General features: G+C 36.0%; 3 protein-coding genes across 8 annotated transcripts in view; 1 reads left to right on the top strand and 2 right to left on the bottom strand.

Moving 5' to 3' along the window:
- Positions 1 to 327: 327 nt before the first annotated feature.
- On the bottom strand, positions 328 to 4,398 carry LOC124407404 (mannosyl-oligosaccharide glucosidase). The gene is made up of 4 exons (XM_046883511.1): positions 4,300 to 4,398; positions 3,759 to 3,965; positions 3,456 to 3,646; positions 328 to 3,032 (listed from the first exon to the last, which is right to left on the bottom strand). The coding sequence occupies exons 2-4, from the start codon at positions 3,957 to 3,959 to the stop codon at positions 986 to 988; spliced, it is 2,439 nt and encodes an 812-aa protein (XP_046739467.1). The 5' UTR covers positions 3,960 to 3,965; positions 4,300 to 4,398; the 3' UTR covers positions 328 to 985.
- A 4,051-nt stretch (positions 4,399 to 8,449) lies between these two features.
- Positions 8,450 to 13,171, bottom strand: LOC124407290 (O-phosphoseryl-tRNA(Sec) selenium transferase). The gene is made up of 6 exons (XM_046883299.1): positions 13,106 to 13,171; positions 11,670 to 11,856; positions 11,322 to 11,595; positions 10,866 to 11,241; positions 10,292 to 10,788; positions 8,450 to 10,211 (listed from the first exon to the last, which is right to left on the bottom strand). Exons 2-6 carry the CDS (start codon positions 11,781 to 11,783, stop codon positions 9,946 to 9,948), a joined length of 1,527 nt encoding a protein of 508 aa, XP_046739255.1. The 5' UTR covers positions 11,784 to 11,856; positions 13,106 to 13,171; the 3' UTR covers positions 8,450 to 9,945.
- Positions 12,874 to 17,114, top strand: part of LOC124407286 (cytosolic purine 5'-nucleotidase) — a 23,696-nt gene continuing 19,455 nt past the window's right edge. Inside the window, exons 1-2 of one of the 6 annotated variants that reach the window (XM_046883286.1) lie at positions 12,874 to 13,209; positions 15,443 to 15,561. In XM_046883286.1, coding sequence (XP_046739242.1) covers positions 13,060 to 13,209; positions 15,443 to 15,561 — 269 coding nt within the window. In that variant the 5' untranslated portion in view covers positions 12,874 to 13,059. Of the gene's footprint in view, positions 13,210 to 15,046; positions 15,224 to 15,442; positions 15,562 to 17,114 lie in introns of those variants that run through there. The other 5 variants (XM_046883289.1, XM_046883290.1, XM_046883288.1 and 2 more) reach the window with 5 other exon arrangements.

Below are 17,114 nucleotides of genomic sequence, written 5' to 3'. Positions count from 1 at the left end.
TTGAGATTCAAATTCGAGCATTTTTACGTAACGTCCAATGTCGTACTAAAATGGAGTTAATGGAGTATGACTTTTTCAATTTTTACACAATTGAGGATTATAATTAATTAACTAATTAAACCCCACTGTAATTGGAAAGAGATGTTTGATAAATCACACTGGTTAAAATTTTCGGAAAAAAAAATTTTCGTCGTTAAAAATATGTAGATTTTGTTCTCATCAAAAACGGTGAAGCTCCGATTCTAGTCATCCCGCTGGCGTTTGCTCTTGTTCATTTCTATTTCTCACCCAAAGGGGAAGGAATAAGAAATCAACGCATAGACAGGATTTGAAAAATAAGAATTTTATTACAACGGAATAATAATGTAAGAGTATAGTATGAGAATAGTGAAATTGGCGTAGATATAAATATAGCTCGCGCTACTAGAAGGTTCAACAACTCACAGCCAGAATTTTTTAAAGTACTCCTTTTTTTATACATATATCTATGTACAAAATTAAAGTATGTATAATGTATAAGATTTACGAAGACATGGTGTCGACAATATGTAATTTTAAACATCTAAACTTCGATTAAAATGAAGTTGAGTTATCCTATGATTGTGGGCTGACTACTCGTCATCAGTAGAGAAAAAAAGAGTGTAATAGAAAAGAATGAATTGTGGGCTAATTCTAGCTGAATTATTCTAAATATTAACCAATTGTGGTATTTCAAAACATTCTACTCGACTGGTTTATTGGCTAGTATTGTTTTGTAACCAAAAGAATTCCCCACACTGAAAAAACAACTACGACCTCATACAACCAGGCAATATCTTCCCAGCCATATAAATAACTCTAGTCATTCGCCGAACTTCTCTACAAAGATCTATCGATTATTTTTTGACACTGATAATATGTCACTATATTAATCATTTTACTTTACTGCAAGTCTTTTGTGTGTTTTTGGTTCTATCTCTGTTACGGAGCGAATAATAATAACATTCTAGTACAATTCCCCCATAAGTAAAACAATTAGGGAAGTCCATCCTGTAAACGGATGACTTCCTTTACCTTCTCCGTGTACATCCCCGTAATTTTCCCACAAGTAACCAGATCGTTTATACTGTGAAATAACGTTTCTTATCAAATTTTTACGCAACTCATGGTATACCCTGCGCGCCTCAGACTGCGAAGGTCCTTCATACTTAGAATAGTGATGTAAAGCTCTAACAACGAGGTAATTAATGTTCATCCATATCGCACCCCTCCAGTATGGAGGATCGTGTTCGGTATTCCTTGCCATATACAGAGGAGCGTTCCGAGCGAGCGATCTCAGTCCGTAATTGGTCCAAAGCAATTCCGGGTCCGTTAAATCATTCAAAATTTTGTTCAACTGCGGTGAATTTGGTTCTATCAAATGCAGGATGAATGGGAAAAGAGAAACGTATCCGAATGTCGAATCGACATAGCGCAACGTTGGATCTTCCAAAACTACCCTCACCATTTCAGACGTGGGTGCATGAGATCTTGGGGGTGATTTTGGCCTCCGCAAGACAACTTTATCCGTATGTAAGCCATAGTCAGAGTAACGTTGTCTACTGGGTGACCAGTGCAGTTTATTTAGTAGCTCGTTATCCGACAAGTAGTTGAAGGTATCAGCGTACTTGCATCCTGATCTTTTCAGGACTTCAGATATCTGGGACATTATGTGGGCCGAAAACGCGATCCAACATCTAAGATCTACATGGCGTTCGTCAATGTTAGGGTGCGACGCTCTTGGGAAGTCATCGAGCCCTGAAGTCAAAGTTTTGGGATTGATTTCACGAATTGCAGTCGGATCCCTGCCACGCCATCGATATGTTCCTGGCAGATCTCCTATCTGCGTCATGTTGTACCATTCGAACCAGGTCTGCAACCTGGGATATAACCTCTCCAATTGGCGAAGATGTTTGTCGTTCAAATTCTCGCTGTAACGACTCAGAATCGATTGTAGCGTAAGGAAGAAAGTGGGCGGGTTCGCATTTGTGTTTATTTGGGTGACAAATTCCTCTGGCACTTTGGCAAGCGCCTCTTGACCCAGAATCATCTCCCTTGGTATCCATCCTTCTACATTCATCAAGTCAAACCAGTGGGAAATAATGTCTAGCTGTATGTCCAGATCCCATGCTGATATGAGTAATCCATGGAATCCCTCGTCCCACAGAAATCCTCTGGGAAAAAAACTTCGACTAGGCACTCCGGTATACAAAGATCCCTTCCAGTATGGGACGGGAACTTTGGTGTATTCGCTCTGGACCTGTGAACTGCCGTAAAAGTATCCAATCGAGCCGATCATGTTGGAGAACGCCATTTTGGCAAAATTGATCTCATCCTCTTTGAATTGTTTCGATTTCAAATTGAATACTTTTTCAAACTTGTCACTGAACTGTTGTCTCCAGTTTGCTAATGCCAAATCATAAGTCTTCCCAACTAGTCTCTCGCCGCGGTCAATAAAGGTACCAGATTCAAATGCAACTTCAAATTCGAACGGGATCTTAGCTGTAATTTGTGTAACGATGAAATTTGGCTGTATTCCTTTACCCTCAATGTCCAACGGCATCTGTTCTCCACCCAAAACTATGTACTTTTTCGAACTCCCTTTGTGAGGTGACAATCTCAAATTGTTCAGAACAGTCTCTTTCAGGACGTGCAAACCTGGTGCAACAGTTACCAAAAATGAATGCTCGATTACCGTCCCAGTTATGGGAGTCATATCCAACTTGAAGGATCCTAGACCATCTGTGTTTCCCTCAACTCCGGTCAGTTTCTCATCACCCCCCACAACAGACCTGATCCAGCCCTTAGTCTTATCCTCGATTGCCGTGTAAAACAGCAGAGAAATTTCCTCTCCATTCCTTTCTTTATTCTCCGAAGATACTCCAATCCTTGCTGTCCAATCACCACCGTGATTTCCACCAAATTTTTTTACAAATGTTGTTCTTATTACTGCCCCGCCATCCACTATCTCTTGTACTCCAAAGTTTTTACCATCGTGCTCAAGCCAAGCGTATCTAGATTTTGGAAAGATAATATTTATACTTTTATTTAGGTATTGTGTGCAAGAAGAATTCGAGTGTTCTTTTCTGATAATTTCATTTATTGCTTCTTTCAATTATCATTGCAGTAATTGGTTAAATTTCACGTGTAAAAAGTGAAATGCGTATAACTCAAAGATGCAAAAATAAAATAGATAATCTTCGAAAACTTTGTTAGCATACAAAGACCTAACTGATATTATATAATAACTTGCATTGCTTCAAAAATGTAACAAAATTTCCGATTTTGGGGAGTTTATTATCAAAACGACCATTTATTGAAGACCATTATGATTTTATTCAACAAATTTATTTGCTTACGAAACCGTAATTGCTGACTTTGCCTAGACATAAATTGATTGAGATCGAGAGAATGGAGGGAACGAATAAATATTTTACCTATCCAGCTGATCCCCTTGTTCGCACCAGTGTCTGAACCCTTCGCCACCCTGCCTCAAATGGCGTGGAAAGTACCACATCAAACCAGTGACCAAAGAATAAGGATCTCTTGTTTTCAATCCGAAATAAACTCCAGGTCTATAGGTCCCCCAGTATCGGTCCGGAACATCGAGCCCAGTTTCGGTGACGAGCTGTACAATAAAACAAGAATACATACAGATACTGTGATTTATATAAAGTTTGGTCCTTACATTTTTTCTCAGTGCCTTCAACGGCGAGTATAGAAAAACAGAGAATTGCTACCTTCTCCGTATCAAACGGCGTATTCACACGAGTCTCCAAGTAGCCCTTATAGCTGAACCAGGCAGCTACAGCTATGCAGGTAGCGGTCAATATCGTATTTAGCATTGGAATTTTTGTCGAATATTCCTTTTTAGACTCGCCACTGGTCGTTGACTTTGGCTTGGGCTTCACAAGCTTTTCATGATTCTTAATCCTAGCCATATTGACCTGTCGAGAGAAGCAGTGTATTTAAATGCATCGAAGAGAGTACGATATAGCAGCTAATTTGGTTCGGAGGAAAAAAATTCAGATTCTGATAAAAAGTTTGGAAACAATGAGTGTACATTCTCCTCCATATTGAAAAGAATGTAACAGAGTCTCATTTTTCTGGCAAAAAATATTATCTTGTACCTGTATTTTTTTTTAGCCGACTTGAAACACACAAAAAAAAGGTTACAGCTGCAAGTATTCTGAGTGTGAATTATGAATTATAAGATGTAATTCGGAGGGTAAACAAAACGTTACATTTTTTAACATTTCAACAAATCTTAGATATACTCACGCCGCTCTCCGTGAACCCCTCCCCCCTTGATGATGTTCGAACTTTATTCGCTCCTCTTATCAAATGTTCTCAAAATATCCACGTCTCACCCGCCATTTCTTAACGCGTGTCGCGCTTGTCGATTGGGTTGCCTGATAGGTGGCGACAAGGCGCAAACGTAGCTACTTTCACCTTTACGTCCATTAATCAGTCACTCTGAATTAGAGTGATCAACAAAAAAACTTTTTTTTTGTTTACTTTATCCTCGAAATTGATAGATAATATGTAACCTTCATCGTAATGTTTTGGCTTTTTATCAGATACATGGAGTAAAATGAGCTATAATATCTAGCTTTTAGCTGCCGATAGGTGATTAATAGGAATTAACGGTTTCTAATGAGATATTAATTTTTATGGGATCCAATGAGATGTAATCGGATTAATACAATACTTTTGTGCAAGAAATGGTAGAATCCGATAATAATCGGCTAATTCAATGAATTAATTCCGATTGTTATTCAATAGGAAATACGTTAAACAGAAATCCTATTGAAAGCGATTGAAATTATCGATCAATTTCAATTTTTATTTATTTTTTTTTTTTTTCAGGGATAATCATTGTCATCCATGCGCTGATTAAACTCGAATAAGAAGAACGTTTCTTACTTATATAATTTTGCTTAGGTATTAACTGGGAATTATTTTCTCTGTATTTGTGTTATAAGCTCCTCGGGTGCCTCTGCCGGAAAATAGCCGTTTTATGATATATAAAAACAACGTTAAAAAAGCTGAAAAACAACGCCGGCAACTGTATAGTCAATGGAAGGATTTTAAGACTGAAAAATTTGATGGATTTAACGCCATGCAACTGCAGTCTTTTGGCTTCCGTGTCATCTGGAAAACTGGCTACAATTTTATTCGCTGATTAGAGAACTATAAAAATAGCCCCAAAGCACTAAATTGAGTTATTTTTAAAAAACTGTAGTAGACCGGGATTATGATTATTATGTTCAACTATTTGAATATCGGTAATTGCCATAAAAACATACCTATATAGGTACATGTTCGGAAAAAGTTTGCTCATGTCGATATCGGATACCCTTTTTTGAAAATTATTGAGTATTTTGTAATGTAAATTGATTCAAATAGACAATGCGAAATAGAATTGAATACACTTTTCCCATTGCCAAATTTTTGGTTTGCGTGTTACGTTTTCAAGGAAATTTATCATTCACAATCTAGTATCAAATTTCTCGGTCTTGTGTAATGAATAAAACTTAATATATCATATGTTACCTGAATTTCACGTTTCGTTGAAATATAAATCTTGAGAAACTACACATATTATAGGCATAGGTATGTATTATAGTAATACGTATTTTGCGTGAAAATTGAGATAATATTATGAAACACGTACGTGTTTAAAAACGTGTTTTTTATGAAAAATCAGGGTGGAGTTTCAAGACGATACGTGAATCTTTTACTTAACATTTTCTCTATATTTATTTATATCCAATATTTGTGTATTTTACAAATAAAGCACTAGATTTTACACAATAATTATAGGTATATTCGGGGAAGAGCTTCGTACATTCGTAACAGATTGTTGATTTATTTTTCCTTCTTTTCTTCAGCCTCCTCCTTTTCTTCAAAACGAATTAATTTTTTTTTTCCTCGTAATAATAGTTTGCTTAATTGTTATTATTATATAAATTTACACGCCTATTGGTATAATGATCTCGTAAATGTGTGTGCTCCGTGCCTTATGCGTAAGAGACATATCTTATTACGCTATATTATACTCTCTTAACTTTAAATGTTTAAAAAGATCGTTGAAACAATGTATACATAATACCGTATGTATGTACAATATATTGCAAAATACATAATACCGTCATACGGAGGATAAGTTTTCCCTTTCGTATTGCGTCATGAGTGTCAAATGACGCATGTGTAATGGTCAATTAGCATTCCGCCACCTCAATTTATATTTTATCAGTAGCAGTGGGAAAAATTTACGAATTCCACATATCTAACCGGGAGAAAATTCATGCTGCGTATCGAACTGAATAACATTATTTCGTTCAAATTTAACACGGCAAATTTTTGAAATTCGTAACGCAATACACAGTATACATTATTGATAATAGCAATAACAATTTGTCATCCGTTAAGTGCAGTGCAGCATACCGAAAGAAGGTCGCAATCTGTTATTATCTTTTCTTCATTTTGGCATAGAAAAGAGAAAACATGAAAATTAATTGCAAGCTAATATACTAATTATACTAATCATATCATCGGTTGGTAGAAATTAAGATTTTGTTGTACGTTCGCGAGTGCAATAAAATTCTATAATAAAAATTAGGTCCATTGGTATATCGTTGTATGATGAAATATGCGAAGTAATAATTTAACGTGTTCGAAAATTATTATTTCTGTGTCAAATTTAAAGTGAAAGAAAATATTATTTACATAGGAATTATTATGTCCCTGGTGTCTTCCCCCTATAAAATTTCATATGGACTCGGATATAAAAGAAGATAACGCTATTGAAAGGTAAAAAATTGCATTAACATTGTGTTTTGCTTCTTGTACACATTTCAACATGCTTCTTTATTTTTACACTCGGAATCTGTACGTAATTTTAACTCGTGTTATTACGTGACACCAGCTACATAAAGTCTTCGATTATACCCAATATTCATTGTATTAATAAATAATCGATAACATTATATATATATATATCTATATGTATATTTATCGAGATAAAGACAAAGATTTACAAATTTAAATATTATTGACTTGCAAGCGCAAGTAAATTGCACGTGAAAACCACGTGAAAATTACTGATTTGTTAGTTGAAAGCTGAAATGAGATTCTTTTAATCTGACAAATATTACAACATATTTATACATTGTAGAAGTCAACATTAGCGTTGTGAATGTCATTTCAACTTTCAACTGAAAAATCAGTGAATTTCACGCGCTTCTCACGTCGAACGCTTGCAATTTGATAATATTTGCATTTACAAATCTTTGTCATTATCTCGATGATATGAAGATGTTGCACAGTGCATAAACAATCATTTGCAAAACCTACGTAGGAACGGAGAAAAATTACTCCAGACTTTCACTATCGCAATATGAACTACAAAAATTTATAATTGAATACAGGCAGTTGAATTATATATGTACGCTAAGCGGCGCTTTATCCGTATGTTTTTTTTTCTTCTTATCAACTTTGATTATTAAAATTCAGAGCCAACGTAACTATAATGAGTATTTGTCAACATGATCAGCATCGACATCTAACAATATGTAATATAATTTATCTATAAATAACAAACTCAATAACTAGGGTATACGAATAGTTTGTCGAATACTCCTTACAAAATTTTCAGAATATGGATATCACGACTCGTAGTTAAGAAATAACAATTTTCAATCTATTTTTCATTCAATATTCGGTATAATTGCAATATCCAGATTCGATTGCAAAACTGTTAATCACATGTCGTGTGATCATTTCATAACGGTAAACGAGCACTCGAAAAACTGCATTCTAACAATATTTATCTCTAAATCTACAATATGAGATGCGTGTTATTGGGCTATTCCAAATTCATTTCAACTTTGTCAAAGGTACTGTTAATGACAACGATGTATGTCATATATTACGACAAAGCCAAAATGAATGCAAGGATATTAAATTTACTCTCTCTGTATTATACTACATAATGCGGATCTTGCAATAAGTATCGAGAACAGACTACAAAATGAGAATATAAAAAAGAAAAACAATATCACGAGAAAACAAAAATCAACACTTATGTGTTCCGACATATTATTTTAAAAACGTGCTACAAGCTAACGCCTAATAACTATTTCTTACGTGACGTAGTTGTGTGTTCGTATTCATAGTGCAATGTATAATAATTATTATCTACTTGTCCAAATTACTTAAATTCTCTTCTAAGTAATTCATATAACTAAGAGGCGCCAAAGGAAAAGCTTCAATCTCCCCTAGAAATATCAGAGAATTTTCTGACGCCTCTTAATTTCACAGTTAGTAACATATCCTTCAGTAATTATTATCTTATTACTCAGTTGTGTAGATCTTTACTACAAAGTGACGACTACTTCACCACTGTGAGGCGGAGTTCTTATGTTCATTCTTTTTCTTTGTTTTTTTTTTTATTATCTCTTTTTTGTAAAAAGTAGGAAACTTAATTAGGTATATCTTTGTATAATAATTAGTAGAAGCAAGGAAAGATTAATTCAAGTGAGCGATGAATCGGGACTTTGGAGATCTGTTTATGTCCTGATGATTAGCTGTGTTGATTGATTATACAAGTTATATATGTTGAAAAATTAAGAGTTTGTTGTACTTGTGGGTAAGGGGAGGAGATAATGAAATAGTAGGATAATAAACTATACTGACAATCTTTTGATTCATTAACAATTTTGGAACTTTCCAATAAAAATTATAATCGAACAGATCGTTGGTATGCCAATAGAATTAATTGCTTCTATCAGCATCCGACAATTCGCTTAAATACAGGATCGCATGAAAATCTAGCTGGAAGACATAAGATGGTTTTACTGCCATTGCATTTAAATATATTTTATAGCTGCTTGCGATGCTTCAACGATATTTGCATCGTCTTCATTTTATAAACATTAAAATTTCATACCTCCGATGAAAAAACGCATTCTGAGAATGAACTAAGAAGTTTTTATTAACAACATCTTTTCAACAAATGAGGTGCAACGTATTATTGACTAATGAAACCAGCTTATTTCGTCAAGATTTTTCAACAACCTGTACCTTTAGCTAGGTTCTAACATGTAGTATTGCAATGTAACAGACCAAACATGTAGTATCTGGCGACGTCTGACGATTGCTCAGATGTATACGATGCTTAAAATGAACATTGGAGACATATATTGATTTTACATTGTATCTAGAATATCAATTTGCCTCTTATCGATTGGTTTTAACAACCAGCAAGTATTGCTTTGTAAATTCAGCGACTAAGAAATGGTCACATTGTGATATATTCGATTATCAGCTAAATATCAAAATCGAATGCGAAAGACAAATGTGAATAATAATCATCATTTTGGAAAATTGCGAGAGTACGATTTTTATAAGCTGTTCAAGTGACCACTTATCAGTACGACTAATTTTCAAATCTTTAACTGAACTTGCAATAACCTAATTCAAAAAACGGTTTCTCAACGCGAACGGACAGACAAACCAGCGCATTTAGAAGTCACGTGTAGCCAAAACATAACTTGTTTTTAATGTGTTTCTCATTCGACAATCTTTCATCAAAAGACAAACTAGCTTGATATATAATTCACAGTATATTATTTATAACTGATTCTTTATCTGTTAAATATGAAAGTAAAATATCACTGACGAATACTCAAGTATCATCAATGATACCTGACCAAGCTAACGAGAGTCAAATAAAGTGTTTTCTAACGAAATAAACTTCAATACTGTTGTCTATTAACAAGAGAATTAACCAACATCGCTGAAACCAACGGATGTAAAAAACGCTTGTCATATCTTAGAAACACGTGACATCTTTTTATCACGAGTGTTCAACACTTACATGTTAATGTGCTGATTGGACTGACCGGTCGCGTTGATCACGGTTCACTTTCTCAAGCTGTCTTTGCTACTCGCACGGCTAGTCGAAGCTGTGCTTGATTCCCCAGGTCCTCCGGCGCCTCCAGTGTCTCCATTGATGCTAGAACCAGCTAGTGAAGCTGTTGGTGTAGCCGGAGCAGAGCGTCGCCGTACTTTTATCAATGCTTTGTCTAGACGTTGAACAAACGAGTCGACATCTGATTTTTTCATACCCAAAGCAGCGGCTGCTGTTAAATACGGTACTGGATAGTTGCTATTGTGCGCTCCCCAACCTGGTTGAAATATAGCATGATCAAGGCATTCTTTGGGTTCTGAAAATTTTTTATGTAGGTTTCGACAACGAGTTTCTCACCTTCGAACTTGTGCGAAACAATGTGCTTCGAATCCGTGGTCGTGATGACTCTAGTACCGCTAACATTTCTCAAAAACAACATCGAGCCCAACATCGTTACTTGTTTATTGTCATGCTGATGGCTCAGTGACTGTAGCGTCATTCCCATAGATATTGGGTTTCCCTTGGTGTCCAGGAGCCTCTCTCCGTGTCTCGCGGCCACCTTTCCGAGTTCGTCTTTCAAGTACGAGTAGGTCTCTTTTCGTTGTGTGATCAACTGCTTATATCCAGCCATTCCGAGTCCCAGGAGAGTTATCAGCACATCCATTGTCGAGCTCGCATTCGCTCTGCCTGGATACATTTTTGAAATTCTATCCAGTAGATTCTTGTCGAAAGATCCAATCACCGCTCCTCCAACTGGCACCAAAAAGTTCTTGTCTGTGCTTTGAACAAAGGCGTCGACGCGTCCCTTTCTGGATGCCTCTTGAATAAGATGCATACATCTTGTGCTCTGTAATCTGTTGTTTTTTTTCAAAATGAAAATTCAGTCGTAGAAAATATTCAGCAATTCAATTATCAGTACGCTGTCTCTTACCCGTATGCGTTGTTCACTAAATGAGGTATGTTGTACTGTGTACAGAGCGCCGCTATCAAATCGATTGAATCACAGGCCCGTGGAGCAAAGCAGCTCGTGGTAGTTAATACACAGGCGACGCTTTCACCAAGCGCACCCATCTGTGCCTCCAGCCTCTGCATGTCTGTCTTTAACTCGTCTCCAACAATTTGCATCTCAACAACGACTGGCTCCAGTCCTGCCGTCACGATCGATTTGAAACTTGACTTTTGATCAATCCTTGGCCACAGCACGTACTTGGCTCGCGGTCTGTCCTGCTTCAGTGTCAACATACAAAGTACCAGACTCATCCCTGTCGCCATTGGCGATACGAAGCACCCTGCTATGCTCTTTACCCCTGAAACGACAATCGATGTTTTCTGTTATCACATAAAAGACTTACAAAGTGCATTCCATATAAACGTTGAAATTTCATACCCATGTATCGTATCACGTCGAGAACTAATGCGTTTGTCAACTTATACATCAGACTACTTCCTGCCGCCTTAGGCTGCACCTCCTCCAAGTCTCCTGATCTACCGATCCCATGGCCCATACGAAAGTGTCTGCGAGCAACGATGTTTGATGCTATTCTGGCCTCTCTTTCGCCGACGCTGCAGTTGGACGGAAAGTTATTGCTGTCCATTTGCGACAAGTCTGAGAAGAAAGCTTCTATTGTCGCGTCATCCCATCCCTCTTCTGGCCATTTTCGCTGCAATTTTGAAATATGGCTGACAGGTCGTGATCGTTCTGTGGTTTGTATTAGATTTTTACTGAAAAACTCACGTGTTCTATGAAATGTCGTATGAGATTTTCTCGTGTCTTTTTGGCATTCAGTCCTTGTTGAACGTATGTGGATGGAATTAGCGTTTCGGCCAAACTGAACGCTAGGCTGTTCATATCGTTAGCTTTGTCCCCAGATGCTCGATCCACAGAAATATTGTATACCAATGCCTTAGCACAGCATTGTGTACTAGTTTCAAATAAACTATTTATTCTATCGGAAGACCACTAGTTAAGAATCATGAAACGGAAAATAGAGAAAGCAAAAGAGTGAGCAGAAAACCGAATAAATCATGCTTCTCCATTATTCTCGGACCCAAAGTAATAGATCTTTGATAGACTGTGTAATTCAGAACGTAACTAGCCTCCGTGTATTTCTAAACAATGAATAACGTAAGAATGACATAATAAGCCGACAAATTGATGTAGACAGTCCAAAATGGGTAATATTAAATTTCATCGCAGCTGACATGTGTGTTGTTTTAATTTAATTGCCAGTAGGAAAAGTAAAGAATAATGCTTAGGTGGTGTGAGATGATCATTGGTATGACTAAGCTTTGTGTGCAAATGAGAAAATAGACGTAGTTATAACATAGGAAAAGAAGTTTTTATTTAATGAACGTTTGTATCGATTACAAATTGTTTTTTCATGGCAAATAAACAAGCTGCACTGTACAAAAATGATAATTACAATACGTAATTTTATAATAATTGTATTATCGTAGTTAAAAATATAAACTAACTAATCGGTATCTTAAGAAAGTAACAAATCAAAATTAAATATAATCTTTAAAGTAAACTTAATAATAATCAATTAAATTCGGAAGAGATAAACAAAATAATGAATAAATAAATATAAATGCAAGAGAATTGTGAACTACGACGGATAACTTAAGATGAAAAGTAATAATAGATATCGATAGTATTATTTTATTGTTTTGTTTTTTGTCATTTCACAACGAACAGTGACGAAACAGCTAAACATGTTGCACATGCAAGTAACAGTGCGTGTTATTGTTGCGATATCTTTCTGCAGTAGATAATGCAAAGTGAGAGAAACTTATAAAAGTGGGTTGGGCCACTCAAAAAGTAGACAGAAAACCTGATCCAGGAATTGGTTGTAAAACAGTAGCTCGGCACTTGATGGTGGAATTGGAATTGACCGAAAGTAAACTGAGCAGAAAACAGCCATAAGAGGCACGAAAGTCGAGCGCGTGAAGCACGGACTGCCGAACTGTCAGCGCAAACACAGTTGATATTTGTGGTTATGTTACGGCCGAGGTCACCCTAAATTGGATTAAATTTACGCAATACCAGCGATGCAACCTCATTGTTCAGCGGCCAAGTACTCGATTAGTGAAATAGCTACGTTTCAATTCAACTCAACGGTGACATGAATGTGTTTAAATCATGCAGAAACGGGCCAGTTTTTGTCTTACCAAAAATTTTCGTGCTCGGAATACAGACGGACAAACGGACGGCGCTACGGGCAAAGTCGTCGTCGTCGTCTGCTACTTTGACAGCTCCGCTGCGTGTTGGACAGGTGATTGAAAATTTATAATCTAACTCTCCTTGTATTTCCCATGCTATCTTACTTTACGCAAAATGTGACACCTATCATTGTTACTTCGCGTCCACGCAGTGATACGTGTATACTCTAATGCGGTCTGTATGTTTTATCTGATTAATCGTAGAACTGACTCCATAGTCATGTCAGGATTTATTTCTGTAGGTATTCTAGAGGTATGTGATCTGCTATGTGATAATCAATTCGATTTCACGAGATTTAGAAACGATTCAATTTAAAAAATTGCTCTATTTTATTATGTAATATATAATACTATGAGTCACTGCGGTTTCATATTTCGAAAATGGGAAAGGAATAAGTCGATTAAAACGCATCTTTAATATCCTATATTGTGTAATTAAAAACAGTCTAAGTATTCTTACTTTATAATCTTGTTGTTTATAACTAACCAAGATCGTTAATCATATATTCCAATTTTCTGAAAAATATGTGTTGCAGATTGCAGTTAACGATAATATTGTAATGTAATAATGCTATTTAAAAAATCCGATCCGAGTCATTCTTTGTCGATTAAAAAATTCATCTATCATATAATAGACCGAATTACACCTGATATAATTTTCAATCGAACTTTTTATTGGCAATCTATTATTTTTTAAATCATTCCGTCTATGCAGTTTCGAAACATACCTATATAACACATACATACAGAAATTACACTTCGTGGGAATTGTATCTCAAAAACCAATTCAGCATACACAATTATAAGGTAAATATTTCCCACATGTGCTTAAAAAAAACACCATTTGAATAAATTTAACGCCGTTGATTGAAGAATTTAACGCACCTAGAAATTCAAATCACCCGCTGATCTACGCTACCAATCGCTTGCTAAAGTTTCGGTTATTGGCAGGATTGATTCCCATTCCACCACGTGCAGTGGCATTAACTAACTATATAGTCTCCGAGCACTACCCGAACCGTGGCCAAAGTGAAACCGATGTTGTAAATTTTCGCCGCTGGCGCTAGTGAGGGGGAAGCCTATTTATTAGTGGTGCGGTCCGAAATATATTCGCAGTGCTGCAAGTACCGGCACCCGCGTTCCGAAATCGCGCAACAGCTTACTGTACCCAGTCGGTAAAGGACGGTCTACAGTGTCCGTAGCCATAACTGTGTGTAAGACCCTGAGGGTAAATGAAACGTTTACTAAAGCGGTTGAGGACGGTTTACAATGTCCGTAACCGTAACCGCTTCAGTAATCGTTTCAGTTTCCATAAAAATTAGAAAGCACGTCTACAATCTCCATATTAGACTCTAGAACTGGATTAGTTGGTATTGAAATTATCACTTTGCAATGCGTCGTCTGACAGAATCAAACTATTGCAACCATGTTAACAGCTGCTCGTTGACCGTGTTCGTAGCGTGTAGATAGTAAAACAGTTTAATTATTGATTATGTATAATTAATTTGTGTGACGTGAGTAACTTGAAACGCTAATATTTACGATTTGTCTTCATTAAAATTAAAAACTTAAGTTATGTGGTGATAAAATGGCGCCGACAACCAGGCTCTGACGTCACGAGGACGTTATCCCAATAGTGATAAAGGTAGAATAGTAATACGGGATAAAATACACGAGTTTTTGGTGCGGATATTACCAGCGCGTCAGGTATCACTTCCTTGTTTTATTGGCATTCCTATTGGACAAAAACTCTTTATTTGCTGCCCGTGGAAATCCCATATATGTAATAGGAAATCCAGCCCAAGATGTCGATCTACCTGATGCGTATTGTTTGTGGTAATGGGTTTCACCGGGAGCCAGTATATGTATGTACTCAGGAGCTCAAGGTGTTACAGTGGCAGATTGTACATCGATAGGTTATTTTTTTATATCTGACCGATAAAAAAGCGCATAATTGTTGATAATACGTGACCGAGCAGACTACGCATAACCTGAACCCCCAGTATCGAAGAGTTTCACAGATTTTTTAAGAAAGGTGCGACAACCTGTCATTTAACACTAGACCAGGTACACGCCTGCGATTTACCGCAAACGTGATTTTTGACAGCGGGAATCCCGCCGTGATCTTTAAATGTCGATTTGGTGTCGTCGATGAAGTGTGAACTAAACCGAACTTGATCAGTTTTTTCTCCTAAATCATCTAACGACCCTTTGTCTTGATCTTGATTCTATTTTAAGCGCTCTTTTGTTTCCTTCTCCTGCAAAGTAAAGTTCATTATTTTTCAGCCTAAATTTATCATGGATAATTACAACAATTTGGAAACCGTAAAATCGTCACCAACAACGCCGCAGAATGACAGTGACAACAGTTCAAGCAAAAAATGGTACCGCCAAGCTACTCAGCGGTGAGTAAAACCTTCTTTACCTACTTTGATTCAGACTCTGATTATGAACTAAAAATTACCAGCTTGCGTCAACCAGAAATTTGATATTTAATTATAATTCATTGTACTGACGAATATCTATATTTTAATCCTTGTTCTTTCGCGGAAACAATTTGTCCACATCATCAAAGTGATAACGATCGCGAGATAGTATCATACAGAACAAATGATGACGATATAAGGATTAGATATGCCTATAGAATGAATTGAAAATTATGAAATTTATACTTGCATTCAAACTGTGTCGAAATTCTTTCAAAAAATATTTCCTTTGTACGGACGTGCTATAATTTTAATCTCTATGATCATACTTTTAATAAACGATTGGGTGAAAATAGTTTTCAGTCGACTCGTTGATAATTTGTACAATTCAACATATGTTGTGTTTTTTTCCTGATCTCTTTTAATTATTTGAGAAACTGAATTAAAAATATTGACCACAATTATTTTAAATTATATCAAGTTATGAATTTGTCACATTTAATGTGGTAATATAATTTTGACATTGAAACAATTATACAAGATTCTAATTTTTTATACAAGATTAAGTTAATTATCGTATTCTTGAAACGCTGTCCGATCATTTTTCCATTTCAAAATTTTTTCTTTTCCATACTGGCGATTATATCTGTAATCAGAAAATCTTTTACTATCAGCCGCTGTCTATTCTTGAGGCAAGTAGATGACGAGCTGCGATAAGCAAAATTGACAAATGATGAATTTAGAAGTAGGTCTCCAAATCCATCATGGTCTGGCATAATTTTATACCGAAATGCTAGACGATGACGGTACGGAATTTGATTATCTGAAATTTATTATCACGACGTACGGAGGTCGACAGCATGTGTAAGAGGCGTGTCGTACATTTTTAGATGTCATATTCTATTTCCGTACGATGTCTGCTTTAGTAGGTAGCTAAATTATTTCCGACCTGCTCTGTGGGCGACGTGTTCATTGGTTATGTGTAGCCAACCTTCATGACTCAGGAAAAACTTGGCTAGATTTATGTATAAATAGGTAAAACTCAATTGTACTTTAAACCCATTGATTACTACTATCCTTTTTCTTTATTGTCGTCATTCAACTGTAAAGACAGGCAAGCTTATTTTCATTTTTAATTCTTATTTTTAGTACAAACTATGCTTATTTATAATTCATCATCACATTTATCGCAATCCAATACTTTCAACAATGCGGTAACATGGAACAGAGAGAAAAAAATTACTCTTTGTTTGTCGTCGTAGAGATTTATTGGGCTCGACAAGGCAGATAAGATATTAGCTTCACAATTTAACTGTACTGATGAATTGAAAATTTTCAAATTACTAAAATTGGCTGAATTTTCTTAAACCAAACTATTTAAAAATATATATAAATCCTGTTACTTTCAACATTGAGATATTAGGTAAAATTATTCAACGTCAAGTAGAATTTACATATGCAGTTTGGAATTTATTATACTGCAATATGGTATAATTATTATGTAAAAATTTTATAGAAATAATAACCAATTA

This window comes from Diprion similis, chromosome 6 (assembly GCF_021155765.1).
Source record: "Diprion similis isolate iyDipSimi1 chromosome 6, iyDipSimi1.1, whole genome shotgun sequence".
NCBI lineage: Eukaryota > Metazoa > Arthropoda > Insecta > Hymenoptera > Diprionidae > Diprion > Diprion similis.
Note: the sequence above shows the minus strand (reverse complement) of the source record. Positions and strands in the feature narration are given on the sequence as shown.